This window comes from Arabidopsis thaliana, chromosome 2 (genome assembly GCF_000001735.4).
Source record: "Arabidopsis thaliana chromosome 2, partial sequence".
Lineage (NCBI taxonomy): Eukaryota > Viridiplantae > Streptophyta > Magnoliopsida > Brassicales > Brassicaceae > Arabidopsis > Arabidopsis thaliana.
In genome coordinates this window covers 15,557,350-15,585,333 of record NC_003071.7, presented here as the reverse complement: position 1 = coordinate 15,585,333, position 27,984 = coordinate 15,557,350, and the positions used below count along the sequence as shown (strand labels likewise).

The following is a 27,984-nucleotide window of genomic DNA, read 5'->3' as shown; positions in this document are numbered from 1 at the left end:
AAGAGAAAAGTAAATAAAATATGGACTAAATTGACATAAAACAAAAAGTATCGGGGCAAAATCATGATTTCCCAATTCAATCCTTTTTTTTCACACACACTCTCTTTTCTCTTTCTGGATATTAATGTGTAAACAAATAGACAGTTCACTGGAACAAAGAAAAAAGAAAAAAAAAAGACTTGGGAAACGAGCAGAGTCAGTGAGAGAACAACACTAGTCACAAGGGACAAAGAGAGAGGAAGAAGATGATATCCATAGCTCAATTGGTCTCAACCCTTCCGTAGTTTAGCTCTTTCTTCAATCTCTCATCTTTTCTTCATTACATTTCGATCTCTCTGTTCTTAAAACATTTCGGACCAAAAGAGGAAAGCTGCAGCCACAGTTGCAGGTGAAGAACATAGAACACTGTCCCTTCTCTCTCTCTCTTCTTTATCTGTTTGAAATACCTAAAAATTGGTTCTTTATCTGTTTCTTTCGTTGATGAGTTCGAAATACCTAAAATTTTGTTCTGTTTTTGAGTTACTATGTTGCAGAAAGTTTTAACCTTTGAGGGTTTGGTTTAGTTTTTATGTTTACTCTTTTCTGGGTTTTTCTTGAAGATTCAGCTAAAAGAAAAGAAAAAAATTTGTTTTCAAGAAAGTTTTTTTTTCCTTCAAATTTTGATTTTTTTTTTTCTGAAAAAATGTTCTCGGTTAGGTTTAAATTGAAATTTCTAGTTTGGTTAGTTTCTTTTAAGATCTGTTGTCTATTTTAGGGAAGATCCACCTAATAAAACCAGAACCCACGTTAAACTAAATGACAGAAATTGTTATTATCTCCTCTCCTCCTTCAAAAGATTCCAAATTTTTTGAAGAGAAAACAAAACTAAAATTGATGACTTGACAACTACAAAAAGATTATGTGGAATATAAATGTACTTTCTTTGCTTGTAATTTGGTTTACCTCTGTGAGATTAGATTGAATCACACTGAGAAAAAATCTATTTCCTTTGACTGTGAACAGTTTCTTTTTAAGTTTGTCTTGTTGCCTTGGTTTGGTGGTAGTGGTAGTGGTTTCAAATGGAGTCTCTTTGAAGCCAATGTCTCTGTATAGTTTAGTTTGTTAGGGTTTTGTTTTTGTACACTTGCTTAAGCTTTGTACTTCTGTTGAGTTTGTTGTATATGCTTGCTTATGTTAATCTTATAACACCGATTTGTGTTTCTTGCTTCTTTCTCACACACAGAGTTTATCTTCAAAGGACCCAAAAGAGAGTGTTTTAGAACTCTAATCTCAAGCAATGCAGACTCCAAAACCTAGGTTATTCTCCTCACTTTTGTCCAAAGCTTTCTCTTTTGTGTGTCTTTTAGAGTCTTTGATGTGGTCATTTTGTAGTTTTTGAAGTCTTGATTTGTTTCAGTGGCTCTTGGGATGTATTCTAGTGCTTTTCGTTTGTTTAATTACGCTTAAGCGTTATTGTGATAATGATAGGCCGGGATCGTTGGAGGTGCCTCAGAAGAAATCTCCTGCATCAACTCCTAAAACTGCTCGGAAGCTCAAGACTTCAGAATCCGACCCTGTCTCGTCTCCTAACACGAAAATCAGGACACCGAAAACTCAAAGCCCAAAAGTAGTTGCTGATCGCCGTTCTCCAAGAACCCCTGTAAATGAGGTACTTGTAGCTTTGCACAATGCTTTGTAAATCAATGCCTTTATATGATTTGACTCACACTTGTCTCAGTTGTCCACTTTTAGCAAGAACTAGATTGTGTTGTTGTCTTTTTGAGTGCCCAAAACTCAATTATAGTGCTGCCAACTGTCAATGATACTCCTTAATGACGAGAATATTTGATTGATTCAATTATAGAAACCATTGTAAATGTCCACGTCTAGAATCTTCCTCTGTAAGACTGTAACTACTATACAATGCCATTGAGAGAGATATCGAATTATCATATTCTACATGGTAATCAGAGCATAAAACGGTACTCATTCGGCTGCTTTCTCGTCTTCTACTTCTTTCCTATTCAACACTAACTGCTGTTAGGGTGTTTGAAGTTCAAACCTTGAAAGTTGTTGATTCAGGAGTCTTTGCAAGAACCCTAAACCTAGAGGGTTAGGCTTCTTGTTTTGTTCTGATTGTTACTTTTGTGGCTTGTTACTTGATATATGTGAAAGTGATATGTGATGCATCTGTTGCGTAGTTGAGTTGTTAATATTCATTGTTGCTTTTTTATGCAAGATTCAGAAGAAACGGACAGGAAAAACACCCGAATTGGCATCTCAGATATCTCAGCTTCAAGAGGAGCTAAAGAAGGCAAAGGAACAGCTAAGTGCTTCAGAAGCTCTGAAGAAGGAAGCTCAAGATCAAGCAGAGGAAACAAAGCAGCAGTTAATGGAGATTAACGCCTCTGAGGATTCCAGGATCGATGAGCTTCGCAAGCTCTCTCAAGAACGAGACAAAGCGTGGCAGTCTGAACTCGAAGCAATGCAGAGACAGCATGCCATGGATTCCGCTGCTCTATCATCTACCATGAACGAGGTCCAGAAACTGAAAGCACAGCTGTCTGAATCTGAAAATGTTGAGAACTTAAGGATGGAACTTAACGAGACGTTGTCACTTGTCGAGAAGCTCAGAGGTGAGCTGTTTGATGCAAAGGAAGGGGAAGCTCAGGCGCATGAAATTGTGTCGGGAACTGAAAAGCAATTAGAGATAGCCAACTTGACGCTTGAGATGTTACGTTCAGATGGTATGAAGATGTCTGAAGCTTGTAATTCACTAACAACTGAGCTAGAGCAGTCTAAATCTGAGGTAAGGTCACTAGAGCAACTTGTGAGACAGCTTGAGGAAGAAGATGAAGCCCGAGGAAATGCTAACGGGGACTCATCATCAGTGGAAGAGCTCAAGGAAGAGATAAATGTTGCAAGGCAAGAGATTAGCCAGTTGAAATCTGCAGTGGAAGTAACAGAGAGAAGGTACCATGAAGAGTATATCCAGAGCACGTTGCAGATCAGAACTGCTTATGAACAAGTCGATGAAGTAAAATCCGGATATGCACAGAGAGAGGCTGAGTTGGGGGAAGAACTGAAGAAAACCAAAGCTGAAAGAGATTCTTTGCATGAACGGTTGATGGATAAGGAAGCTAAGCTCAGGATACTCGTCGATGAAAACGAGATACTGAACTCGAAAATCAAAGAAAAAGAAGAAGTATACTTAAACTTGGAGAACAGCTTGAACCAGAACGAGCCTGAGGATACCGGTGAACTCAAGAAGCTAGAATCCGATGTGATGGAGTTGAGAGCAAATCTAATGGACAAGGAGATGGAGCTACAGAGCGTAATGTCGCAATACGAGAGTCTCAGGAGCGAAATGGAGACAATGCAGAGTGAGAAGAACAAGGCTATCGACGAGGCCTTAGCAAAGCTCGGGAGTCTGACAGAGGAAGCAGATAAGAGCGGGAAGAGAGCCGAAAATGCGACAGAACAGCTAGGGGCGGCACAAGTCACCAACACCGAACTAGAAGCTGAGCTGAGGAGACTCAAGGTTCAGTGTGATCAATGGAGGAAAGCAGCTGAAGCCGCAGCTACTATGCTCTCTGGTGGTAACAACAACAATAACAGTAACGGGAAGTACGTGGAGAGAACAGGATCGTTAGAGAGTCCGTTGAGGAGGAGAAACGTCAACATGTCGCCTTATATGGGTGAAACTGATGATGAATTGTCATCACCAAAGAAGAAGAATGGAAGTATGCTGAAGAAAATTGGTGTGTTACTGAAGAAAAGTCAGAAATGATCCATTGAAGTTCAGGAAAAACAAACAACCATTGTCTGTAATATTCGCTTGTTTTTTTCCCTAAGTTTCAATGTGTAGACATGTTTTTGTTGCCTATCGTGAACTACTTTTGTTTTTCTTTCTATTGACTAGCTGAAACTCTGATCAACATTTATGAAGCTGAACTCCATTGTTACTCAGTAGTCAGTACTATATTAGTTAGTACATATTATGAAAAATACAATAGCCAAAACAAGGTTTCAAATTAATGGGACGATTGGAAACTAAAATATATTATCAGTTGGTATTGTTTACTTTAGAAAATCCATTACAAACCAGACTGCAAGTGAATCTCAAAGCTATACATGACAAAGCACTTAGTCCATGTGGTCTTTTACCTAAAAGCTTATGGTATATTATAACAAGTTGCAAGTTATTTGGCTTCATAACTGTAGCTACATTATCCAAGTTGTTCCTCTGCACTGACTTTTGAATACCTTTTGTTGGTAAGCTTTGGTGAAGCCGAGACAATCAGCCTTGAACTCCTTGAAACTGGACGAACCGCTGCTTTAGACATTGTGGGTTGGGACTTTGCAGTTCTACTTGGAGTAAATTCATCGGGACTACAAGCTCCATGTTTTGACAAGCCACTTACCGGACCAGTACAGGATCCCGTGGGTGTTCGTGCAACGCTGCCCCTCGCCTGTTAACAACAAATATTCATATACGTAATGAGATTCCACATAGATAAGGATTAGATATATTTCTTTGTCAAATGTTACTCTGATTACTTCCTAGTTCATATGTAAAGGATTTCATGAATTTGGGAACTTACTCCGTCAAAGTAGCCAACTTTTGGCGATGGCACACGGAGTCCCGTTGGTTTCATCATGGAAGCAGAAGGCTTTGGGTCATCTTGGACAACAGATACATCTTTAGAATTGTTCAGAGGTTTCAAAGTCTGTGTTGTATAATCAGTTGGAGGACCGTTATCACCATGGACACTTTTCTTGTTACCTTTAGCCATTTTATTAGGAGTAAAAGCTCGCGGTGATTCCGATGACCAGTCAACACTAGAACTAAGACGTGATACATTGAACTTGTATGTCCTACCGGCTGAGACGGGTGGAACTTTAAGCTGGTCTATATTTCTAGATCCAGCGCTGGATTTTGGTCTATTTGCCAAAGAATGGGAAGCTATTCTTAAACTCTGATCTTTCTTCTGCTTTACTGAATGTATAGAAGGCTTGTTAGAAGCGGTTGACGAAACACTGAGACAGCTCTCAATGGAAGAGCAAGAAGATGTTAATTCATTCTTGGAGGCGACTGAAGAACGTAAAGCAGATTTAAAAGGCACTACAGGTGTTGATACAATGGGTCGAGGTCTTCTTGAAATTGGAACTCTGGAAGCCAAAGGCTCTTTACCTGTATAAGATCACGGTAAGAAGCAGAAGTAAAGAAAGAGGTAGTTTGAAAGACATCTTTAAAAAAGAGTTGTGACTAACCCCCAGATGATTTAGGATTCGTTTCTTGTTTGGCTTTGTTAGTATCTACCGAAGCTCTTTTTGTTTTGCTGAGTCCACTGGATGGCCTGTTGAGTCCAGTGGATGGCCTGGAAATGGATGTATTGTGTTCTTCTGAAGCGACAGGCTATAGAATAACACAAACAAACAACCAAAAAGAGCTTAATATCAGCTTGCTTTCACTTTAAATTCATTAGTTTAGCTCAACATTTTCTATCACTCTTATCATGTCAGATGCTTTAACAAGACAAGCACATATAGAGAGAGTCATCAACATACATGCTTTGTCGCCTTCGCTAATCCTTGTGATCTAATACCTGGCCTTTTACGAATAGGATTGGGTTTCATCTGAGAAAAAAATCAAAACAAAGACATGGTTAATCAGGGAGGGGGTGCAAGATTAATCCATAGCTTAAAGTTGTTTTGGCACTTACCTTTTCCTCAGAGCTAGGGTCGTCTAGTGTACTTGTAGCTACAAATTTCAAATGAGAAAAGTAAAAAAGATGGTCATTTTGAGATTCATAGATAACGGAAATTAAATAGGTTTCAATCATATACAGTTTCAAACAGTACTTCCTATAGTAAAATATAAACTACCATACAGATCATTAGCTAGATACAATCAACGAAAATGATGGGATCACTTAGAATCTCAGGATAGATCACACTAGATGCGAGCTGGCTGAGGAGCCATAAAGAGAATCATACAATGTAAAAGCTTCATCATCAACAAGATCTTACTAGTGACCAAAAGCACAACAACTTGCTAGAAATAAGATATCATGTTCAATAAAAAAAAAAACCATTCTGCTAAACTAAAGCTCTTTCTACACCAAAACAATAGACAGAGATGCAAATAAACAGAACCTTATAAATCCGCTTATGGAAACAAAGCTTACTTGGGCTAGGTACTGCCTCTGTTGATCCCAAGTCCTTACGCTTGTCAGGTGTTGCAGCATCACACATAAAAAATTCCTGACCAGTCTCCACAGTGCAGTCACTTTTCAATGTAGACATAGACTCTGTTGATCTATGCAAATCCTCTTGAACCGCTGGTAAACTTTTCCTCCCCATCATGCTAGACAGTTCATCCGGTTCCAAAACACCTAAATGCGCCAACTTATCTCAGCAAAACTAACTACTACTAAATAACAAATCCACAGAACACAGCCACTAAAAAAATACTTGCCTGCATTGGTGAAAAAGGCTTTGTCCCAAGCAAGACTTTTGCGTAGGTTAGTCTTCATGATCTTATGAGGCTCCTTCTCTTCTAAAGTAGTAGAGCCCAAAGTCTCTTCATCACAACAATTATGTGTATCTCCAAATAAACAAAGACCTCTGTCTTCCTTATCAGTATCTGAATCCATCATCATCATAAAAAAATCTAATCAAGCTTTAAAAAATCTATAAATCCCCACAATGAACAATCATGAACCAAATCACACAATTCACAAGTTTCCCAGGAAAATCTTCAGCTAACAATTTCCAGAAATTGGAGATGGAAATTGAAATAACCTGAGAAATCAAAGGTGGTGGGATCGAGAAAGGAAGAGAGGAGGAGGTTATCATCCTCGGCGGAGAAATCAATCAGACTAAGCCCATTGATATCGTCGAGCTCGCTTCTCCAGTTCTCCTTCTCTTCTCCCATAGACAAACCACACAGATTCAATAAGAAGAAAAATCAAACAAGCTTTATCGCATAAAAGATGAAAGAATTTGAAACGAAGCAAATCGGCGGTTTCTTATTTATTAATATTTAATCAATTTTCTTTGTTAATTTTTGAGTTTTTTTTTTTGTCTTAAGTCTTTTGACAGAAGTGAGCCCGAAATGAACGTGATCCGTTGATTTGTAAATTTGTGACCGTTGGATTATTCCCGTTTTTTTTGTAGAAACGATATGTTAAAAAAGAATCTCTAATTTGGTTTAACAGATAACGCCGCGATTACAACAACTGTAACCAAATAAACAACAATAAGCATCTAATTTTGCTTTCGTTACTACTAAAAGACTAAAGATAATGCAGGCGATATAAACATAAAATCTAGGGTTCTTACTATTTTAGGTAAGGGTTGTTTAACAGATTCTGGATCTTACTACGTTATCGATGGTGAACATTTTCCAAATAAGTATTCATTTGTTCTCATTCTTGTATGAAATCTTTGTTAAAATCAGAATTCATTCTTTAGACCGGTGTTGAAATAATCAACAAACCAAATATATAAATAGACTGACTGACTTGATGACATATTCAGAACAAATCCAAGGAAACAAAAACAAAACAAAACAATGAGATGATTATAGTCACAAGTTCTGCATAGCAAAACTCTTACAACACAAATAATATACAGATAAGATAACCTCTTTTGGTGGAACATAACCAAAGTTGAATACTCCTCTCATACTAGTCTGTTCCCGGCATTGGAACCATCATATGCTGCTGAGCCTACAATTATACCGAGTCCAATGTCAAATTAGTTCACAGATTTTGAGGTATTCATAGATTATAACATAAGTGATGCTTTACAAGTTTTCAATTCTTAACAAATTAGAAGAGAATGATGCGTATTGCTTGAGTGTGAAGAGAAGAGAGGAAAAGTTACTTGAGAGTTCCCATAAGGACCTTGGTGAGCAAGCTGCGAGAACTGCCAAATGGTAAACAAACCCCATGAATGTCAGACTAACTTAGCTAAAGCGGAAGAGAGAATACGTGCAGATGAATGCGAAGACGAAAAAATGGTCAAAGGCATGAGATTTGAGACATATACCTGGCCATTTTGGCTTGATTGCCCATCTTTCTTTGCATTTGGATCCCCACCTTTTGCTGATCCCTTTGTGTCACCCTATTGATCATTGAAAAGGATAAGGAAAGCATAAATAGTTTGATACATAAGTTGACAAAAAGAGATGATTCACGGAAGCCATAAAGATCATAGATCGTTGCAAGTTTTAGGAATGAACAAGAAATAGAATAAGAAGAACCACTGACCTCCATCTGTGATATTCCAGTTCACGTAGTAGAGCAAGAAAAGGAAAAGGAGAAACAGAGTAAGTTAGTGAAATTCAAAAACTCTCTTCACACAACAGCATAACTAATAAACATCGTACTCAGAACATACCTCTCTATATCTCATCAGGTAAACCTTGAGAGGTTCCATGTAGTCTTCAAATCCTAAAGTAGCCATTGCCCAAAGCAAATCATCTCCATTAATAGTCTTCCTTTTCTCTCTTTGACATTTATCACTCGCTCTGCTCATCAACGTCATAGAAAAACCATTGCATCATCAAATATGCAACATCAAAGCCAAACAAAGATGAACAACAAGAAAGAGTAACCAATGTAAGGACTAAAAAGGCCTCAACTTTCACTAGTTAAGAAAAACCCAAAAATCACTATAAAGTTTAAGACTTGAAACTAAAACTCAAAGTTCCTATCAAGCCTCTAAACATTCAGCAAGAGCAAACACAACATAGCATTGTTAAAAGGTTAAAAAAGACATACTCGCTGGTGACGAAACTGATGAATTCAGAGACACATTCCTGCACAATCTCCTTAGCATCTTTAGCGATTTTCCCATTAGCAGGAAGACCTCTTTTCATGATACGGCTTATGTTAGCAATCGGAAGAAACCTATCTTGCTCACGAACATGTAACGACCTGGGACTTTGATCTCCACCACTCTCATGGCTTCCACAGCCTCCGGGACTCTTGGCCTGCGACTCCGCCATCTCAGAAAGAAAAAAAAACCCTAACTTTACAACAATTAACACAAAATAGACAAAACCCATCAACAGAAAACGAAGAAAATCAGAGACAAAACACATCCTAATAAGATATGAAAAGGGGAAAATTGAAATGAAGCAATGAATCAGAGAAGTTGAGAGAGAAGATTGATTTACCAGAAGAATTCGAAAAAGGGCGGGAGTGAAACAGAGAGGTGTTTGTTGATTGGAGGAAGAGAGGAGGCAGAGAGGGAGAGAGATCGAGAGAAGAGGAGAGATTGATCGGACGCTTGAGAAAAGAAGAGAGATGACAACGTCTGCGATTGAGAGATTAGGTTTTCACTTTTATCAGCACCGTTCGTTTTTTTTTTAATCTCTTTATTTATTTTCTCTCTGGTTCATATTCTACCAAATCCAGAAACGCCACGTGTATTCATTATCTTTAACCATTAAGGGGAACTTTATTATTATTCAATCCCTTTATATAAGTTTACTTTTATTCATTTTTATTAAATTTTGATTTTTGATACATTTTCTTATTGTATAGTAGGGAAAGTAATTTTTTTTTTTCGAAAACTTATTAGGGTTTTAAAAGTTATTTAAGAATTCAATTAACTATAAACATTTTAAAATTTACAAATTTTCCTAAAATACAAGAAATAGGTAAAATCTATAAACAATTACGAAAATATTTGTGATCATTTTAATATTTTTAAAACTTCTACTATTTTATGAAAATAAACAGAAAACAATAATTTAGAGAGAGGAAATGTATCTGAGTCATATTAAAATATTTAGTTTCTTAATACACAAGCTAAGTACATATATCTTTCAAATATAACTATTTTCCTTGTAAAAAATGCATCTATATCAAACACACTTAAGGCAATAACTAAAGTCTTCTTTTCTCACTTCTTTACCAGCTTCATTTTTGTTAATCATATTTATCAAAGTTAATTAATTATTTTTATATATAGGTATTACGTTTTGGATATTAACATTATATATATATTAAAAAAATTTAACTACCAAAATTATGTTTTGATTGATAACACAATAATGACACTAACACAATTTACTAGATTACACATTATAATCAACCTATTTTTTGTAGGGCATATTTTTGTTCTAAATTATTTTTTAAGTTTTGCTTTAATTTTGCTTAATTTATTATTAAACTTTAAACATTGATTTTTTTTATATGTATAATATTTTTTAAAAATATTAAAGCATATTTTTCGCCTATGACATCAAAATTAGCACGGCTCTAGACACCAGTAGCAAAATAGGCATATGCACCGAATCAAAGTATCAGCTCTGCTCTTATGTTACCTCATGTTTCTTCTTCCGCTCAATGAAAACAACTACAGATCGCGAGGCGGATTATAGCGGATTCGGCCGATAGGCTTCCCTCCTTGTAATATGTATGTCGGCCATCCTGTGGTTTCAAGGTTCTCGGGAGCAGCCTCAGTAGTCTCTACGAAGAGATTATTGTAACCTGCGGAAGCTGAAGATACAAGACACTGGATGAAGTCAATATCACCTTCGATGTTGTTAGAGATGAGGATAATATTGGATTCTGTAGGATAGTCCACAGGAGTGTCCATTTCCCACAAAAGAACGTCTACATGTATGACATATGGAAGAAAGAGATCTTACTGGAGAAATCTTCACTCATGGTTTCGACTGAGATCACGATATAGAATTGGGAGAGAAGAAAAGAAAAACATAGAGCAAAACGGAGAACGCGTGCATAAACAAAGATAAAATAAAAAATAGATCACGCAGTAATATTGTCGACACCTTGTGAGCTTACGCTTTGGTCCATAGGCGGCTTTCCTCCATCTAATAGGCTTGTACAATCAGATACTGAGCTTGAAGTAGGAAACACCTTTTCTGTATCATGAGGCTGTACCAAGAGAACATTGGACTCCACTTTCTCAGTATCAGTATCATGTACCAAGAGACCATTGGACTCCACTTTCTCAGTATCAGTATCCTGTACCAAGAGAACATTGGACTCTTCTTTCTCAGTATCTGTATAGTCAGTATCAGTTTCCCAGCTAGTACAAGAAGAAGTATAGTCAACAATTTCTTCTATAGGCTTTTCTCCATTTAAAAACCTTGTACATTCAGATATGGACTCTGGAGTATGAAATAGCTTTTCTAATGGGGCCTCATCATCAGGCTGTACCAAGAGAACATTGATCAAACTTCTCGATTCCAAAGCCCAAAGAACCCTGATCGGCCTCCTTGTTTTCAAGGTTTTTTTTTTGAGATTACCAACATATTTTTTGGCTTATAAGCACTGAGAAAAACATCCCATATCATTAAATCAATGTTTTAAAAAAAATATAGTTATAGATTATAGTGTTTAAATTCATGTTCTATAATTTTAGCGTAAATTTTTTAGAATAACATGTATTTATCAGAATTATGTTTTCAAAACGTAAAATAAAAGTGTACACCATTCAAGCCCTTTATTAACCTACTGTATCATGAGAAGTAACTCGTGGGTTTGGTTTGACCACTACTAACACAACTGCGCCTGAATCTCGAATGTGTCAATAACCTATAGAACTTATTTCTACGAGAGCATAAACATCATCCTATATAATCAGTTGAAAATGTGAAAATCAGTTAAAAGAAAACATAATATATCACAATCCCACATAAATCACCGAGTTAGTCTGAAAACAATAAAAGAAAAACAAACAAACTCGAAGCACTTCTTGTAACCTCGAGTCCAAAAGAAAGAAAAAAAAGTAGTGTTAAGCTCAAAACTAATAACTAAAGACCAGAGACAATGTGAAAGGTCAAAAACACAAGCAAGTAATGCATCTGTACAAACAAAGCCGAATCTACTACCGAGCTGTTGGCTGCAATACTGATTCATCAATGGATACATAACTCTGTGATCCAGCCAGGTCAAGCATTCCCATGTTGAGCGAAGACGAATGAGCCGAGCTCCTGGAAAACTCGTCTGATATACCGCCTCTTGCAGCCAACGCTTCCTTCTCGATCCTAATCGCGTCTTGGATATCTTTTTGCACCTCGGACATCGAAGGTCTCATGTTCCCGTGCGGTTTCACACACAGCAACGCTTTCTCCGCAATCTTCCACATTGATTGGAGACTGTAATCATCTTCCGCTAGCGCTGGATCGATGATCCCTCGGATGTCCCCGTTGTCTATATGCATCTTAGCCTACAAAAACCGTTACCAAGCGATAATTTATAAACCGTTATGATTCCATATTACATATATCCAAACAAAGCGTAACCACACAAAAAAAAAGTTGAACTAACCCATTGGACTATGTTCCGGCAGTTGACACCAAAGCTTTCATTCGATATGGCTTCTTGGCCAGACATTAGCTCAAGAAGAATGACTCCGAAGCTATATACATCACTCTTCTCTGTTAACTGCTGCGATATATAGTACCTTTAACATCGAATAAAGAAAATATGTGAGTTCTTGATATTATGCTAGTTTTGGTGAATCTATCTGAAGTTCTTGGTATTAGTTTAAGTCTTAGCTTACTCGGGGTCAAGATATCCAACTGTGCCACGGACAATGCTGGAGACATGTGAGGTCCCGTCAACTGCGAATTTCGACAAACCGAAATCTGAAACCTTTGCCCTCATGTGTTTGTCAAGTAGGATGTTACTAGTCTTGAGATCTCTATGTATGATTGCTGGAACACACCCTGTGTGAAGATACTCGATCCCTACAGAAACAATCAAAACCAACAAAATCAAATATCGAAAAAATGGCTTTCTGTTTTGTTGTACAATTCACGGACCTCGGGCTGCATCTTCAGCTATCTCAAGCCTTTTAATCCAACTGATTCTCCGGTCACGTGGTACCACGCCTGAAAATAAATCCACTTGTTATCATAATGTTAAGCCAAAAGGCTGAAATATACCATCCTATCATAAAAAGATATGTTACCATAAAGATGCTCCTTCAAAGTCCCATTGTGCATGAACTCATACACAAGCATGTTTTTTCCCTCTTCTTGGCAATAACCAAGAAACTGCACAAGGTTCCGATGATGTATCCTTGAGAGTAATGTAACCTGAAAAAACCATAATCACTTGTGTTACTTCCTAAGCAAAATAAAATAAAACTAGATACTTAGGCACATGGTTTTAGACTAAGGCAGATTTACCTCGTTTGCAAACTCTCTCTTTCCCTGATATGAATTATTTGCAAGAACCTTTACAGCAATCTCTTTCCCCTCCCTTGTTTTACCATAGTATACGATTCCAAAACCTCCCGACCCAATTCTCTTTTCGAATTTTTTTGTGGCTTCCTCGATCTCATAAAGTGTGAAGCAATGTGCAGCGTCTCCATGAGCTTCACTCAAGGTAGACGAAACTCTCTGAATCGGTAAGGGACGATTCGTTAACTCTGCTGAAATAAACCCAAGAAAAAAGGTAAGCATATTCATTCAAAATCAAGATACACTATGAAACCGGTATACTTGAAGAAATATAACATACCCGAAGTTTTTCCCAACTTGTTATTCTTCTTGCTTTTGCACATGACGATGCAAGAAATGATGGTTGCAATTAGCAGAACAAAAGCACCAACTGATGCACCGATGATGACACCGAGCTTCTTGCCTTTATCTCCACTTTTTTCAAGGTTAAGGTTCCCAGAGAAGCTGAAGGAAGAAGAATACATGTGTTACTGAGAAGATCTAGCTAGGAACTATTCATGCAAAAGCAGTTTAAATCCGACAATATACTTACTTTGAGATCACATCTTTGGCCAGGTCTGATGGTATTGTTCCTGTTAACACATTGTTCTGCAGGTACCTGCAATCATAAAGCAGGTTGGGTGCATAAGAATGTAGATTAAAAGGTCATCCCCACCACACAAATTAATATATCAAACTATCCTTTAAAAAAAGCATACAGTTCTTTCAGGTTTGGGAGTTTCGTCAACGAGGAAGGGATCTTTCCGGTTAGTCGGTTGTTCTCGAGGTGTCTGCCACAGTCCATTATATATTTATAGTTAGATGAAGGCAAGAAAAAATATATAAACTCCAAAGAAAGTGATTTTACATTATCTCCAGGTTTGGACACCGAGAGAAATCCGGTATTGGACCCGTAAAAGAATTCCCATCAAGCCATCTGCCATTGACAAAAGTTGCAACATCAGTAAAGAGAATATCTCTATATAATCCCAAATTCAAAAGTCTAAGAAATAAGTAACTTACAACTCAACCAAACCAGTCAATTTCACCAGGTCAGAAGGTATATTTCCCGTCAAGTTCATACTCGACAGCTTGCTGCAGAAAGAATGAAGCATAACATAGTTGAAATATGCAGACAAAAAGACATATTGCAAATAAAGGTACTAAGATAGACTTCCTTACATAGCAACAACCCTTGGTTGTGGATCCGAATTGCATTGCACCCATGACCACGGTGAGGGTGAACAAGGGTCACCGCCTTCTTGAGCCCATTCAGTGGAAGAATATAGCGATGCCACATTAGCCATAACAGTTGCTGCAATACAAGCAATCATCTTAGAATCAAATGTGAGGCCACAACACTAAGAGGAGGGGCTAGTTGTACTCACCATCTACTGAACCATCGCTTTTCCGCAAATATTTGCTGATCTCCATGGCATTCAGAATAGGTCCCCTAGAAGAATCAGCCGTTTTGGCAAATCGAAAGTTTAGCACAAATGGAAGTGTTATGTTAGGATAGCCAGGTGCATAAACGCGATACGGTCTCTGTGTATTTTCCTTGATGTTAACAACCGATTTGCTATACTCAGGCTGCTCAGGTAGAACTAATCTAAACTTCCTTGACTCATCCTCAGCCAAATCCTCGATTTCAGCAAAGTATGTGAATGCCCAACCAAAACCAGGGAAGCCATCTAGGTTCATTCTGTAAGTTAAGGACCCGTTTGTTCCAACCACAGCCGTCTGCATAACCTTCTGAGGCGGTCTGTCATCGACCCTGCTTTCGATTGGCAATGTAGTCGACACTCGCACAGTCCCAGCAGCAACATCCACAAGATAATTAGGCTTCTTTTGCAAATCAGATTCCCATATTCTATCATACGGATCATCCGGGTACCTGCAATACCAACTCATTTCCTTAACTCATCCTGATAAATCACAATGCTGAAACAACAAACAGATTATGAACTGTATACTGACCTCACAGAAGCTTCACTTTCAGCCCCGAAATTTATCCGTGCTGCAACACTCAGGTAAAACCGGTCTTCAGATAGCATCGAACCATACATCGAACCACTCAACTGCCTAAGCTCAAGAGTAGATATAAACGGCTGTCCAGTTGTGGCATTTGACAAACAAACACTAACAGTAGGAGAAGAAGCCAGAAACACCAGTTCTGCAGTTTCGATTATATAGGTTTCAGAGATAACAATGGTCGCCCAATGAGTCGCCCCGAGGGAGATATCGAATTTGGGATACACATTGTTGCTGTTGTCGAAATTACCATACAAGAAAGTAGCTCTAATGAGATATCTATTCCTACTCGTGACATTGAGAGTGTAGCAATACTTTCTTGAATCAGCAGGGAAATGCCTTAAAGTCGTGTACTGAGTTCTTGTTTCGTTAACGGACGATATATTAGCGGTTTCTCCATAAATGAGATGATTATCAGGTGACCATTTGAGTCCAAGTTCATCAGTGAATGGCTCTGCACCTCCACAATCCAAGCTCACAAAACCTGCCTTACCCAAAAAAAAAAAAAAGTTTGATTCTTTGTGTTACCATTCCCTTTTTCCCTACTTCAATCTAACTAAACAAACATATATGAGCATAACTACACACAAATCTCAAACACCACCAGCTCTTGAGATTTGTTAACAAAAGCCTAAACTTTCAAAAATCCTTGTTACTACTACATCACATAAAAATAGAATCTTTCCAACTATTTCAACAAGGAAACATCAAAAAGTACTCAGAAGCAGTCAATTACCTGGAGCTTGTGCTGATGAAGAAGTGAAGAGACAAGTTGAAACCAGTAAACACAACAAAAGCAGTGAGATTCTCACCATCTCCAGCTCAGACCAAACAAACACTTCACACAAGTTTAACGCATAAATGGCGTTACAAAATAAAGGAACCAAAAAAAGCTAAATGTGATCCCAAAAAAGTGAAAAAAGTGAAATTTCCAGAAACAGAACCAAACAGACCCTAAAATTACTTATCTTTACTATCAAGAGAGATCTAAAGACCCATAAATGGTTTAACCAAACCCAAAAACCCAAAAAGATAATAAAAATCAAAAAATTGGGGAACGTGAGGAGATATGAGTGTGTTTCTTCCTCGTTAAGTGTTTGCTTTTTTTATGTGAGAGAGGAACAGCTTCAAAGCCAGTGGAGGTAAGTGGTAAAGGTACAATTGTTGGGTCCATCTTCCTAGCCTGGACTCTACGTACATCTAACGGTTCAATTGCTTTACCTTTAAACTCAATGGTCCAGATTCGTTGTGTTCCACCTTTAACGTGTTGTAGTGAATTCCACCACCAAGCAGTCTCCAGCGAAACGGTGTCATTTTAATATATTTCTTTTTCTTTTTGTTCAACATTTTTAATATATTTCCGGATTTGAATAAATGACATTCTCTGCCTCTAAGAATATTTAAGAGCTACATCCACATGTTTATTGTTTTATGGGAAATTAATAAATAATATTTTTTTCATCCAGATTAGATCATTTCAATATAGGGAAGTGATTAAAGTTTGTATGAATTTTGTTTTTTAGTGATCAAAGTTCTCTTGTTGATATACTTTTAAAACTAAAATAAACAGGTTACCTTATTAAACAATGAATTCAGGTATGAAATTTGTAAATTGATGATCACGATAATTTTCCTTAATTATCTAATTCTAAGATAGTCTAACCATGAATATTCTTATAATATCTTAACTGTATAGGAGATTCTATTTTCATCCCTAAATTATATTCGTAATTTTATTCGGATATACTTGCTTTTATTTTCGTCAACAGATATATATATATATATATATATATATTATTTATTTTTAATTTTCATTAAAATTAGTGATTTAATTCTCTATTATTTGTGTACTATATAAAACAAACAAATGAATCTTATAATGTTTGCTTTTTCGTCCATAAATATTTCCGGGAAAAATCGTTAGATATAAATCGAACCTAGTGGTGAGTGACTCACACACATGTGACAATTCCCAAAATAAGTCCCCCACGTACGCTATGTCTGTTTTAGTGTGCATGTAGTAACTATTATTTACTGATTTAGAATATAACTAGCATTTGGCCCCTATTTAGGGATAACATTGTTTTAGATTATATCTGTTACAACTTTTAACTAAAAATTTTAAAATAAAGCAGACAGTATTAATATACAACAAATTTATTATCATTGATCGAAGAATATACAAAGATTAAGAAAAAGATATAAAGAAGGTACAACTTTTCTACCCAATGAATCAATTGCGATAGGCAATAACTAACAAATCAAGAGTTTAGAAATATAAGAGAGTATAAGTACGAAAATTATGCTGGGTATATACATGTCCGCTTATTTCATCATTAGCTCCAACCAATTGTAATGTGTTCTTCTTCTCATCATCAGTAATTCAGTTTACAAACATTCGTTGACACCCAAAGCTTGGAAGTCTAAAAAAAAATGTAAAATGTGCACAAATAAGTAACTACATGACGCAGACGCTGCCTTTGAAACAATATCAAAGATATTGCAGATATAAAGAAGTAAAATAAGAGATGACTTTAAAATTGAAGTATTTGTATTAATACAAAAATCTTGCGTGAAAATACAATTGCAGTTTAATACAAAAAAGAAATTGCAGATATAAAGAAGTAAAATAAGAGATGAAAGAAGAATAGTAAAAAGTATGAGAATTAATTTACCATCAAAAAAACACTTGAGCTTCGATTAAGATATTAAACTCACCCTTGTTTTAAGGCAACTGTTCAGATGAGAAGCCAAAATTTGTCGTTGTTCCTTGAGTGTTTGTGAGACGGGAGAATCATAGGCATTGATTGTATTAAAGAATAATCCTATGGAAAAATGGAGATGTATGAGAGAAATCGAATTCAGTCAAATAAAGCAGAAACAAAGCAAAAAAAAAAAAAAACCATAGAAATCTAGAAGAAGGATATATGATTTTCGGATCTATGGAAAATTTCTATATATATAAAACAAAATTACAAACAGAAATAGAAGATGGTAAATTGGTTCATTGAGATGAACAAAGTACCTGATTTCTGAGTAATCGATTAATGATGTTGAGAAACCCATTTTTGAGATTTTACACAGTAGTCATGGAGTTTTTGGAAGAGAGAAAGTGGAGATGTGGAGATCGTGGGGATGAAAGAGAAAATCATTTGAGAAAGAAACAAAGTTAAATAAAAACGACACATACTATGCGTAAAAATGAAAAAATAAAAAATAGTACTAAGCTGATGTGTCAATCACTGAATGCATTAGTTATTGGAAAAGTGACTGCTGATTTAGTATATTTAGATTAGAGAAAATAAATACTTGTAATCATTTTTCTTATTAGCAATGTTGAAGTGAAAAAAAAAAGAAGAAAAAAGTGTATATTTATCATACTCATAGTGGGAAATTGATAATTCAAAATTGCTGATAAACGTTATGAAAGAAGGTGGAGGATCAAAGTGGTAAAAAGATCTTGTAGATATATATAGCTTTAATTAAAATAACTTAATGTAAATAATGATCAAACTAATAATATCCAAAATATCTTTATTTAAAAAATTGAACTCATGCGAAGACCGAAGATAGGAGACACCGGTCAAACGTAAAGAAGAGAACAATATTATCGGGTTTTGGGAGAGTAGTAGACAAACTTGAGATCTGAGTGTTTAACTGTTTTATCTTCTTCCTAAAACATCATTGCATCGGCTAATGAGCTTTTAAATCAATCTCCTCCTCTTCTATTGCTTTATTATAATGGATATATAATGCTTCGTTTGCCTTTTCCAATGGCATTTTCTTGTTTTTTTTTTGTTTACTTTCGTATCCTAGTTATAGTATCAATATGTTTAAATGTTTATTTTATTTTCCCTTAAACTGTAATCTTTATAAACTTTATATTTTGTACTTAGCAAACTAAAAAAGGTTATATTTTGTCACGTAACAAAAACAGCATGACAAGATTATTAGGTATGATCTCATTCCCGTATAATTATTAAGGTTAACTTTGATATTATCATCTTGGATAAATACTTTATAAAAGTTGAAATACAAGTCATATAGAAATTGATTAAATAATATATATCTGAATGATGATCTGTATTATGGGCAAATCAATAATGGGTCTTATTATGTATGGACAAATGACGAATTCCTTTATCGCCTCCTAATGTATGGACTTTAGCAGACTCCAACTTTTTGTACTCAGAAAGATAATATTCTCGTTACTATCTTTTTTCCTTTATGACGACTTTTTTTAGGTCGTTCTAATCTAATGTAATGCATCTCAAAAGATTGACCCCAGTGGAGATGTAGTGATCCTTCCTGGCCATTTCCATGTCCTTCGCTAATCTTCTCAATTTGATTCGGCTCTAATTTACAGCAAACGTTTTTGTCTTTTCAGATAGAAAATAAATCTTTTCATCTGTGATTAAATAATAATGAAGTGACAAGTGGTATTTCATGAACGTCAAATCAATATCATTGGCAACATTTGAAGCATAAGTTTACAATAGTTATATATATATATATGTATATATTCTGTTTTGTGAATTTTCGGTTTATGACAATTTTAATTTCTTTGTGAAGTTTCGGTTTATGAAAATTTTGAATTCTTAAGGTTTTTTTATAAAATGATATTTTAGTCTTGGGTGTTTTAGTCCATTTAGTTATTTTTAATTAAAAAAAATGGTGTGTGGCTTTTGTAACAAACCCATCTAAAAAATAGCCCATAGAATGAAAGCTAGCTCTAACTGAACCAAGCCCAATAGACTAAGAACTAAAAGACTAAAACAGTACAAACTATGACGAACGAATTACAAGGTTGCATTTGCATAAGGCTATCTTTAGGTTCTCTAACGAATTTTTAATAATTATAGGTTCAAGATTGTGACAGCATGTGGAGCAGAGTAGCTATATATAACATATATACTATAAAGTAGTACATGTATGATAAGGAGTGTATTGATACATGCACAACTTTATAGTTACTATTTAGTTTGTTTTCTTAAATCAAACGTATATATTCATACCATCACCAGTATTAGTCTATTAAAGTTGTACATATGGTCCAACGTTTCATTTACCACCAATCTACAATAATAATTACAAAGTAAAATGTCTAGGGCGTCATTCTAATCTACTTAGAGGTCCGATATATGTCCTAATCCTACAAACTTTAAACAAGTTTAAGGATTCTCATTCCACTCTTTGTTGGGTGTCAAAAGTTTGTGGACGACAATAATTTTGAGCCATCGTCTGAAGAGTTAGTTACTACTCATTGTTGGTAGTATAGGTATATCTTTTTTTTTTTTTTTTCTCGAATGATTGAATCCATCTTCTTTCTACATTTCCTTAATGAGAAATATGTTGATTAAGTTATTGATATAATTCAGTGACGTGTACCGAAATTGATTAGGTTTGGGATTTTGTTAAGTTGATGAGTCTGAAATGGACAGCAAGAGGAAGGGGTTTGGTGAAAATGTGAAAGTGGGACCAAATAAGGTCTGAAGAAGAAAAGAGGGTTTGGTGAGACGAGTGGTGTCCGATGGATCCTCGCGACTGTGGTTGTTGTTGCCCCTTTTTCCTCCATTTCTCTTTGTTTGTTTGGTGGCCTAATTTTAGTCTTTCCATTTCTCCACTTTTTAAATATATTTTTATGTAAATGATGACATCCTAAAAACTCCACTAAAATAACAATTTTTTCGACCAACTAATTCGCTTAACTACTTTAATTATATATATGTTTTCATAGAGATTGTCTTTTCCCGACGATAATCTATCAAAATATTCTTTTTTAAAAACTTTTTCTATAGTTCCACGTAGAAATCCTTAGATATAAGATATCAATCAAAGTTTCCAAGTCTTTTTTCTGGTAAAGAGTAGGAAAAACTATTAAGATATCAATAGATACGATTGACCAGATTAATTCATGTAATATATTTGATGTACGTGGTTGGTGTCTCGATGAAAGCCATTCTGATTTGAGTCTGCTAAAAAAATGTATTTAATTATATTGGCCCGCCATGTTCTACAATAAATGTTTTGCTTATACAGTTAATTATACTATACTTACCATTTACCACATTCTTAAATATTCAAAAAAAATATTATCAATGGAACCTGTGTAGCAAGCAAATGAAGCATCCATGCATTTAAAGACGACTCCAACTCAATTCAAACTTAGCATATATAACTTATGTGAAAAGCCTATAAATAAAATTCATGCTTGGATTTCTATATATATAGCTTAGACGATTGTAAAGATTGTAAGATACGTAAACATAACTTAATTACTAATTAAAGTGATTGAGGATTATAATTAGGAAACTTCCCTTTAAAACTGATTCTACCTGACAGAAATACAAGCCAAAGTTTGTAAGTATATATAAAATCAAGAATATTTTTTGTTAGAAGTAAGAATATATAATGAGTAAAGTTTGGGAATCATAATTAGAATTCGGATCGGTCAGCAATGAACAAAAAAAACAATTCCTGGACAAAAAAGAATTATAGTCTTGTAAATTTTTGAACTTCCGGAAACTGTCTTTGTGAAAATATTTTAAATATATCGAGAATGTTTAAAACGTTGCTTGAGTCGTGACTCGTGATGGCAACAGCTCTCTCATCAAGCGCTCTCACTCATGTATCTTTACATTGAAACGACAAGAGAACAAATTATCATGATTTTCATGCATGGAACAAATTCGATTGTCATTTTGCTTTATGATTTGATATTTTGAACAATACTGGTTTACTCCAATCCAAATGTAGTATATGCGACTAAAATAGTTGTTCAGTCCAAAAGATAAAGATTGGGAGTGGCAAATCAACGACCAAAAAGGTTGCTTAGTCCCTCAAGTAACAGAACAACTGGTGGAGAAAATGGTATATATCCTTAATGAGATCCAAGGAAGAGAGAATTAACGTCCCAGACACCTCCAGCACCCACATAATCCATGGACTCTACGTCCACTTTTAGTCTTTCTATCCATTTTCGTTCGATGGTCGGTTTACTAGTTTTGAAAAAAACCTTTAAAACTTATTTATTGGATAATTATTAAAAACAAAATATAAAATTTATTGGCTCATGATTTTTGCAAAAAAATTCTCTATGTTTTGTTCTCATTTCTCATTTATACGATATTAAAAATTACTTTTCAATATGTCGGCCATCATTAAATTGCTTCACTCTAATCCCGTGGCCGTAAACGTTTTTCTTTCAAGCTAGACTCCATAACAACTACGTGCATTTAATTTCTCAAGTATAAAATTTTCATGTTTTCAAATAGTACGATGTATTTAGTGATTTTATTTATGTACTTTGTTCATTAAATTAGTCATAATTGTTCTGATTTTTAGGGGTTTTGATCGAACCCTTAGATCAAAAGTTACCTTAATTGTTTTTTTAGCTAAGTACTTTATTAAAAATTTAATGTTTAGTTCTGATTGAGTAGTACTATAAAGGAGACATGTGTCAATCTTGTCAATTGGTTTTGAGTTCAACAATATGCAATATTGCACATGCATTAACGACCAAAAGAAGATGCAATGCACTTAAATCATTGAAACTGATTTTGTTTTTGTAGTGTATAAAATATCTATTTAATTACCAACGAAAGAAGTGAGCTTTTAAAAACAAAGAGTCAGAAGATATATATAACTACAAAACCTACAGAAGATAAGCTGGATTTCAAAAGAAGAGAAAGAGTAAACCAATAAATTGACCAAAGCAAAATCGGATATTTGACATAAGTTTCCATTCACATTGACCCAAATCCACCAGCATTTCAAATAAAGTTACTTAATATAATTTTTGTGTTTATAATATATTCCGCCCACTCTTGCCTTCATTTGGACCTTATCCTAAAAGTCAAAACAGGTGAAAAAAATGAGAATACAATTAACACGAAAAATGCAAAAGACTGTTAAACCGAAATCGAATTCTAGTGTAATCAATCCTTTTCCCAATGATACAACTATAAATCAAAAAGAAAAAATGTACTGATAAACGAAACTAAACGTATAAATTAATATATTTCTTGACATAAATAGGAGGCTTTTGCCTGCTAGTCTGCTACGATGGAAGGAAAAATGCATGCACACATGACACATGCAAAATGTTTCAATGAAGACGCATTGCCCAATTAACCAACACACCACTTCTTCCATTCCACCCATATTATTTATTTCTACCATTTTCTTTAATTTATTGTTTTTTCTTTGATTCATACACTGTTTATGACTATTACATTTTCCCTTTCGACTAATATTAACGCGTTTAAACCAAAGAATGGATTTGATAATGAAATTTTATTTTATTAGCATATAGATAATGGATGGCTTCATGCTTGGTTTCCATGACAAGGAATGACACAAGATAATTATTTTGAATAAAATCATAAATATGATAATACTAGTTGTAAAAAAACTTGAGTGTTTCGTGTGTTATTTTTCGGTTTCTTGACTTTTTATATTTCTCGTTTTTGTAATTTTAGGATGGATTATTTAGCTTGCTTTTCTCTTTTATTACTTTCTAAAATTTTATTTATAAACTCATTTTTAATATATTGACAATCAATAAATGAGTTATCTTTTAATTAATAAAAAATTTGTAAACTCTTGTAAACAGATCATAGTCACTAAAAGCTATTATAAGTTATTTGTAGCTATATTTTTTTATTTCATGAACTTAGGATAAGATACGAAAATGGAGGTTATATTTACATAAATGTCACCACATTGCCTTTGTCATGCAAACGGCGTGTTGCGTCACTCGCCTCCTATTGGGAATCTTATAATCGCGTGAATATTATTAGAGTTTGCGATATTTCCACGTAATAGTTATCTTTCACAAATTTTATACTCAATTACAAAATCAACGAAAATGTACATTTGTATCTTTAACTATTTACGTTTTTTTTACGTATCAACTTTCAGTTATATGTTTTGGATAATATATTTTTTTACTTTTGACTTTTCAGTTTTCACCTAATGATTGGGATATACATATGCATGCATAGTTCCCATTATTTAAATGTAAGCTAAGTGCATATGAACTGTTAGTCAAAATTACGAAGTTTATTTGTACATATATATAGTTATAACAAAATGGTACAGTAAATTAAACAGAACATCAAGAAAGTACAAAAGACTGAACACAATAATTTACATGAAAACAAAACACTTAAAAAATCATCCGATAAAATCGAAATGATATCCCAAATGACAAAAATAACAATATAGAAAATACAAAAACAAAAACAAAATATGAAAGAGTGTTATGGTGGGGACGTTAATTGACTCAATTACGTTCATACATTATACACACCTACTCCCATCACAATGAAACGCTTTACTCCAAAAAAAAAAAAAAAACCACTCTTCAAAAAATCTCGTAGTCTCACCAACCGCGAAATGCAACTATCGTCAGCCACCAGCCACGACCACTTTTACCACCGTGACGTTGACGAAAACCAAAGAAATTCACCACCGTGTTAAAATCAAATTAAAAATAACTCTCTTTTTGCGACTTAAACCAAATCCACGAATTATAATCTCCACCACTAAAATCCATCACTCACTCTCCATCTAACGGTCATCATTAATTCTCAACCAACTCCTTCTTTCTCACTAATTTTCATTTTTTCTATAATCTTTATATGGAAGAAAAAAAGAAACTAGCTATCTCTATACGCTTACCTACCAACAAACACTACCACCTTATTTAAACCACCCTTCATTCATCTAATTTTCCTCAGGAACAAATACAATTCCTTAACCAACAATATTACAAATAAGCTCCTATCTTCTTTCTTTCTTTTAGAGATCTTGTAATCTCCTCTTAGTTAATCTTCTATTGTAAAACTAAGATCAAAAGTCTAAATGGAGATTAACGGGGCACACAAGAGCAACGGAGGAGGAGTGGACGCTATGTTATGCGGCGGAGACATCAAGACAAAGAACATGGTGATCAACGCGGAGGATCCTCTCAACTGGGGAGCTGCAGCGGAGCAAATGAAAGGTAGCCATTTGGATGAAGTGAAGAGAATGGTTGCTGAGTTTAGGAAGCCAGTTGTGAATCTTGGTGGTGAGACTCTGACCATTGGACAAGTGGCTGCGATCTCAACTATTGGTAACAGTGTGAAGGTGGAGCTATCGGAGACAGCTAGAGCCGGTGTGAATGCTAGTAGTGATTGGGTTATGGAGAGTATGAACAAAGGCACTGATAGTTATGGTGTTACTACTGGTTTTGGTGCTACTTCTCATCGGAGAACCAAAAACGGTGTCGCACTTCAGAAGGAACTTATTAGGTATTAATCATATTCTTTTGTTTCTCTAATCAGAAACAATTAAACTTTTAAAATGTTAGTATATTCTTAGGTAGAATACGTGGCTGTTATTAGTTGGATGCAGTATACATATGGAAATAGGAAAAAATGTACGGAGTTAGTTTGTTTAATATTTTTCCTTTTCTAGATTTTTTTCTCTAATTGTGATTTTTTCTTTATCATCCAATTAATTGAATTTTTCAAAATTATTATTCAAAAAAAAAATTACGATGGTAAAAAAAACAATGAATTTTAAAGTTATTAAAATCACGGAAAACAATTCTATAAAAGTTATGACGTTGCATGGGAAATATACGGGTTCGGGTCAATTTAAGTGGATCGGGTCATATTTTCTTGAGTAATTAAAAGTTAATGATTTAATTTAATGAAAAAATTAATAACTAATCAACACGAAATTTGAATGTTTTTGTTCGTTACAGATTCCTTAACGCCGGAATATTCGGAAGCACGAAAGAAACAAGCCACACATTGCCACACTCCGCCACAAGAGCCGCCATGCTTGTACGAATCAACACTCTCCTCCAAGGATTTTCCGGTATCCGATTTGAGATTCTCGAAGCAATTACCAGTTTCCTCAACAACAACATCACTCCATCTCTCCCCCTCCGTGGTACAATCACCGCCTCCGGAGATCTCGTTCCTCTCTCCTACATCGCCGGACTTCTCACCGGTCGTCCCAATTCCAAAGCTACTGGTCCCAACGGTGAAGCTTTAACAGCAGAGGAAGCTTTCAAATTAGCAGGAATCAGCTCCGGATTCTTTGATCTCCAGCCTAAGGAAGGTCTCGCGCTAGTCAATGGCACGGCGGTTGGATCTGGAATGGCGTCAATGGTGTTATTCGAAACGAATGTTCTCTCTGTTTTGGCTGAGATTTTGTCGGCGGTTTTCGCAGAGGTGATGAGTGGTAAGCCTGAGTTCACCGATCATCTCACTCACAGACTTAAACATCATCCCGGTCAAATCGAAGCGGCGGCGATAATGGAGCATATCCTCGACGGAAGCTCGTACATGAAATTAGCTCAGAAGCTTCACGAGATGGATCCGTTACAGAAACCTAAACAAGATCGTTACGCTCTTCGTACTTCTCCTCAATGGTTAGGTCCTCAAATCGAAGTGATCCGTTACGCAACGAAATCGATCGAGCGTGAGATTAACTCCGTCAACGATAATCCGTTGATCGATGTTTCGAGGAACAAGGCGATTCACGGTGGTAACTTCCAAGGAACACCAATCGGAGTTTCAATGGATAACACGAGATTGGCGATAGCAGCGATTGGTAAACTCATGTTTGCTCAATTCTCAGAGCTTGTGAATGATTTCTACAACAATGGTTTACCCTCGAATCTAACCGCTTCGAGGAATCCAAGTTTGGATTATGGATTCAAGGGAGCTGAGATTGCAATGGCTTCTTATTGTTCAGAGCTTCAATACTTAGCTAATCCTGTGACTAGCCATGTTCAATCAGCAGAGCAACATAACCAAGATGTCAACTCTTTGGGACTAATCTCGTCTCGCAAAACTTCTGAAGCTGTTGATATTCTCAAGCTTATGTCAACAACGTTCCTCGTTGCGATTTGTCAAGCTGTGGATTTGAGACATTTGGAGGAGAATTTGAGACAGACTGTGAAGAACACTGTCTCTCAAGTGGCGAAGAAAGTTCTTACTACTGGAGTCAATGGTGAGCTTCATCCTTCTCGCTTCTGCGAAAAGGATTTACTCAAAGTTGTAGACCGTGAACAAGTCTACACATACGCGGATGATCCTTGTAGCGCAACGTACCCGTTGATTCAGAAGCTGAGACAAGTTATTGTTGACCATGCTTTGATCAATGGTGAGAGTGAGAAGAATGCAGTGACTTCAATCTTCCATAAGATTGGAGCTTTCGAGGAGGAGCTTAAGGCAGTGCTACCGAAAGAAGTGGAAGCAGCAAGAGCAGCCTACGATAACGGAACATCGGCTATCCCGAACAGGATCAAGGAATGTAGGTCGTATCCATTGTATAGATTCGTGAGGGAAGAGCTTGGAACAGAGCTTTTGACCGGAGAGAAAGTGACGTCGCCTGGAGAAGAGTTCGACAAGGTTTTCACGGCGATTTGTGAAGGTAAAATCATTGATCCGATGATGGAATGTCTCAACGAGTGGAACGGAGCTCCCATTCCAATATGTTAAGAGTATAGTCCTCTGTTTTTTTCTTACCATAAAGTCTTTTTTTTTTTACATGTCTGAATAATTTTACCAAATGATTGTCTGTGAAGTGGTTTTATGTCTGTCTAATTTAAATTTGTGTGTAAAACTCATTGTAAGTTCTCAAATGAACAATTTTTCTTTTACAAATTAATGTGTGAATCATACCTTCTTCTTTTTATCTCAATATCCATAACAAACATCGGATAAGAAAATGTTATCAACTCTAACTCAATC

At 35.6% G+C, this 27,984-nt stretch overlaps 5 protein-coding genes and 1 long non-coding RNA gene across 14 annotated transcripts; 2 read left to right on the top strand and 4 right to left on the bottom strand.

The window, feature by feature from the left end:
* The first annotated feature begins 31 nt into the window (after nt 1–31).
* On the top strand, nt 32–3,948 carry RIP2 (ROP interactive partner 3). 3 transcript variants are annotated; one of them, NM_129264.4, is made up of 4 exons: nt 32–388; nt 1,223–1,296; nt 1,468–1,648; nt 2,219–3,948. In NM_129264.4, the coding sequence occupies exons 2-4, from the start codon at nt 1,277–1,279 to the stop codon at nt 3,767–3,769; spliced, it is 1,752 nt and encodes a 583-aa protein (NP_181245.1). In that variant the 5' UTR covers nt 32–388; nt 1,223–1,276; the 3' UTR covers nt 3,770–3,948. The 3 variants fall into 3 exon arrangements, with proteins under 3 accessions (NP_181245.1, NP_001324128.1, NP_001324129.1); NM_001336624.1 differs by having other exon boundaries at nt 32–913; NM_001336625.1 differs by having other exon boundaries at nt 148–388; nt 2,225–3,948.
* A 47-nt stretch (nt 3,949–3,995) lies between these two features.
* On the bottom strand, nt 3,996–6,990 carry AT2G37070 (TRIO/F-actin-binding protein; the record flags this gene model as incomplete). 2 transcript variants are annotated; one of them, NM_001336623.1, is made up of 9 exons in its annotated part: nt 4,026–4,451; nt 4,584–4,765; nt 4,862–5,173; nt 5,254–5,398; nt 5,551–5,619; nt 5,706–5,743; nt 6,171–6,377; nt 6,461–6,628; nt 6,787–6,919. In NM_001336623.1, the coding sequence occupies 9 exons, from the start codon at nt 6,917–6,919 to the stop codon at nt 4,209–4,211; spliced, it is 1,497 nt and encodes a 498-aa protein (NP_001324759.1). In that variant the 3' UTR covers nt 4,026–4,208. The 2 variants fall into 2 exon arrangements, with proteins under 2 accessions (NP_181244.4, NP_001324759.1); NM_129263.6 differs by having other exon boundaries at nt 3,996–4,451; nt 4,584–5,173; nt 6,787–6,990.
* Nucleotides 6,991–7,417: 427 nt separating this feature from the next.
* Nucleotides 7,418–9,338, bottom strand: NF-YB8 (nuclear factor Y, subunit B8). 3 transcript variants are annotated; one of them, NM_201888.3, is made up of 7 exons: nt 9,170–9,338; nt 8,772–9,022; nt 8,389–8,518; nt 8,259–8,264; nt 8,038–8,112; nt 7,873–7,914; nt 7,418–7,715 (listed from the first exon to the last, which is right to left on the bottom strand). In NM_201888.3, exons 2-7 carry the CDS (start codon nt 8,996–8,998, stop codon nt 7,674–7,676), a joined length of 522 nt encoding a protein of 173 aa, NP_973617.1. In that variant the 5' UTR covers nt 8,999–9,022; nt 9,170–9,338; the 3' UTR covers nt 7,418–7,673. The 3 variants fall into 3 exon arrangements, with proteins under 3 accessions (NP_973617.1, NP_850277.2, NP_001031500.1); NM_179946.4 differs by having other exon boundaries at nt 7,457–7,715; nt 8,772–8,998; NM_001036423.1 differs by having other exon boundaries at nt 7,457–7,715; nt 8,772–9,018; nt 9,170–9,310.
* Nucleotides 9,339–11,584: 2,246 nt separating this feature from the next.
* On the bottom strand, nt 11,585–16,408 carry AT2G37050 (Leucine-rich repeat protein kinase family protein). Of its 4 annotated transcripts, none has more exons than NM_001036422.2 (15): nt 15,966–16,408; nt 15,176–15,713; nt 14,587–15,092; nt 14,381–14,513; nt 14,222–14,293; nt 14,067–14,135; nt 13,918–13,989; nt 13,752–13,817; nt 13,500–13,663; nt 13,166–13,410; nt 12,946–13,072; nt 12,797–12,865; nt 12,535–12,721; nt 12,300–12,435; nt 11,585–12,198 (listed from the first exon to the last, which is right to left on the bottom strand). In NM_001036422.2, exons 1-15 carry the CDS (start codon nt 16,042–16,044, stop codon nt 11,857–11,859), a joined length of 2,805 nt encoding a protein of 934 aa, NP_001031499.1. In that variant the 5' UTR covers nt 16,045–16,408; the 3' UTR covers nt 11,585–11,856. The 4 variants fall into 4 exon arrangements, with proteins under 4 accessions (NP_001031499.1, NP_001323564.1, NP_181242.3 ...); NM_129261.4 differs by having other exon boundaries at nt 11,608–12,198; nt 13,166–13,407; nt 15,966–16,348; NM_001336622.1 differs by having other exon boundaries at nt 12,535–12,865.
* A 2,113-nt stretch (nt 16,409–18,521) lies between these two features.
* AT2G08850 lies at nt 18,522–18,978 on the bottom strand. Its single transcript, NR_140419.1, has one exon. It is a non-coding gene; the product is annotated as an other RNA (long non-coding RNA).
* Nucleotides 18,979–24,578: 5,600 nt separating this feature from the next.
* On the top strand, nt 24,579–27,967 carry PAL1 (PHE ammonia lyase 1). Its single transcript, NM_129260.3, has 2 exons — nt 24,579–25,524; nt 25,983–27,967. The coding sequence occupies exons 1-2, from the start codon at nt 25,097–25,099 to the stop codon at nt 27,730–27,732; spliced, it is 2,178 nt and encodes a 725-aa protein (NP_181241.1). The 5' UTR covers nt 24,579–25,096; the 3' UTR covers nt 27,733–27,967.
* Nucleotides 27,968–27,984: the final 17 nt, after the last annotated feature.

Coding starts and splice junctions, on each gene's coding strand:
- RIP2 (NM_129264.4), top strand. CDS start 1,277: ATGCAGACTCCAAAACCTAG. Junction 1,297..1,467: donor ATGCAGACTCCAAAACCTAG/GTTATTCTCCTC, acceptor TGATAATGATAG/GCCGGGATCGTTGGAGGTGC. Junction 1,649..2,218: donor CAAGAACCCCTGTAAATGAG/GTACTTGTAGCT, acceptor TTTTTATGCAAG/ATTCAGAAGAAACGGACAGG.
- NF-YB8 (NM_201888.3), bottom strand. CDS start 8,998: ATGGCGGAGTCGCAGGCCAAGAGTCCCGGAGGCTGTGGAAGCCATGAG. Junction 8,519..8,771: donor ATCAGTTTCGTCACCAGCGA/GTATGTCTTTTT, acceptor GTTGATGAGCAG/AGCGAGTGATAAATGTCAAA. Junction 7,915..8,037: donor AATCAAGCCAAAATGGCCAG/GTATATGTCTCA, acceptor ACCATTTGGCAG/TTCTCGCAGCTTGCTCACCA.
- AT2G37050 (NM_001036422.2), bottom strand. CDS start 16,044: ATGGTGAGAATCTCACTGCTTTTGTTGTGTTTACTGGTTTCAACTTGT. Junction 13,411..13,499: donor CAAGTTGGGAAAAACTTCGG/GTATGTTATATT, acceptor GGTTTATTTCAG/CAGAGTTAACGAATCGTCCC. Junction 12,436..12,534: donor GTTGGATATCTTGACCCCGA/GTAAGCTAAGAC, acceptor TCGATGTTAAAG/GTACTATATATCGCAGCAGT.
- PAL1 (NM_129260.3), top strand. CDS start 25,097: ATGGAGATTAACGGGGCACACAAGAGCAACGGAGGAGGAGTGGACGCT. Junction 25,525..25,982: donor CTTCAGAAGGAACTTATTAG/GTATTAATCATA, acceptor TGTTCGTTACAG/ATTCCTTAACGCCGGAATAT.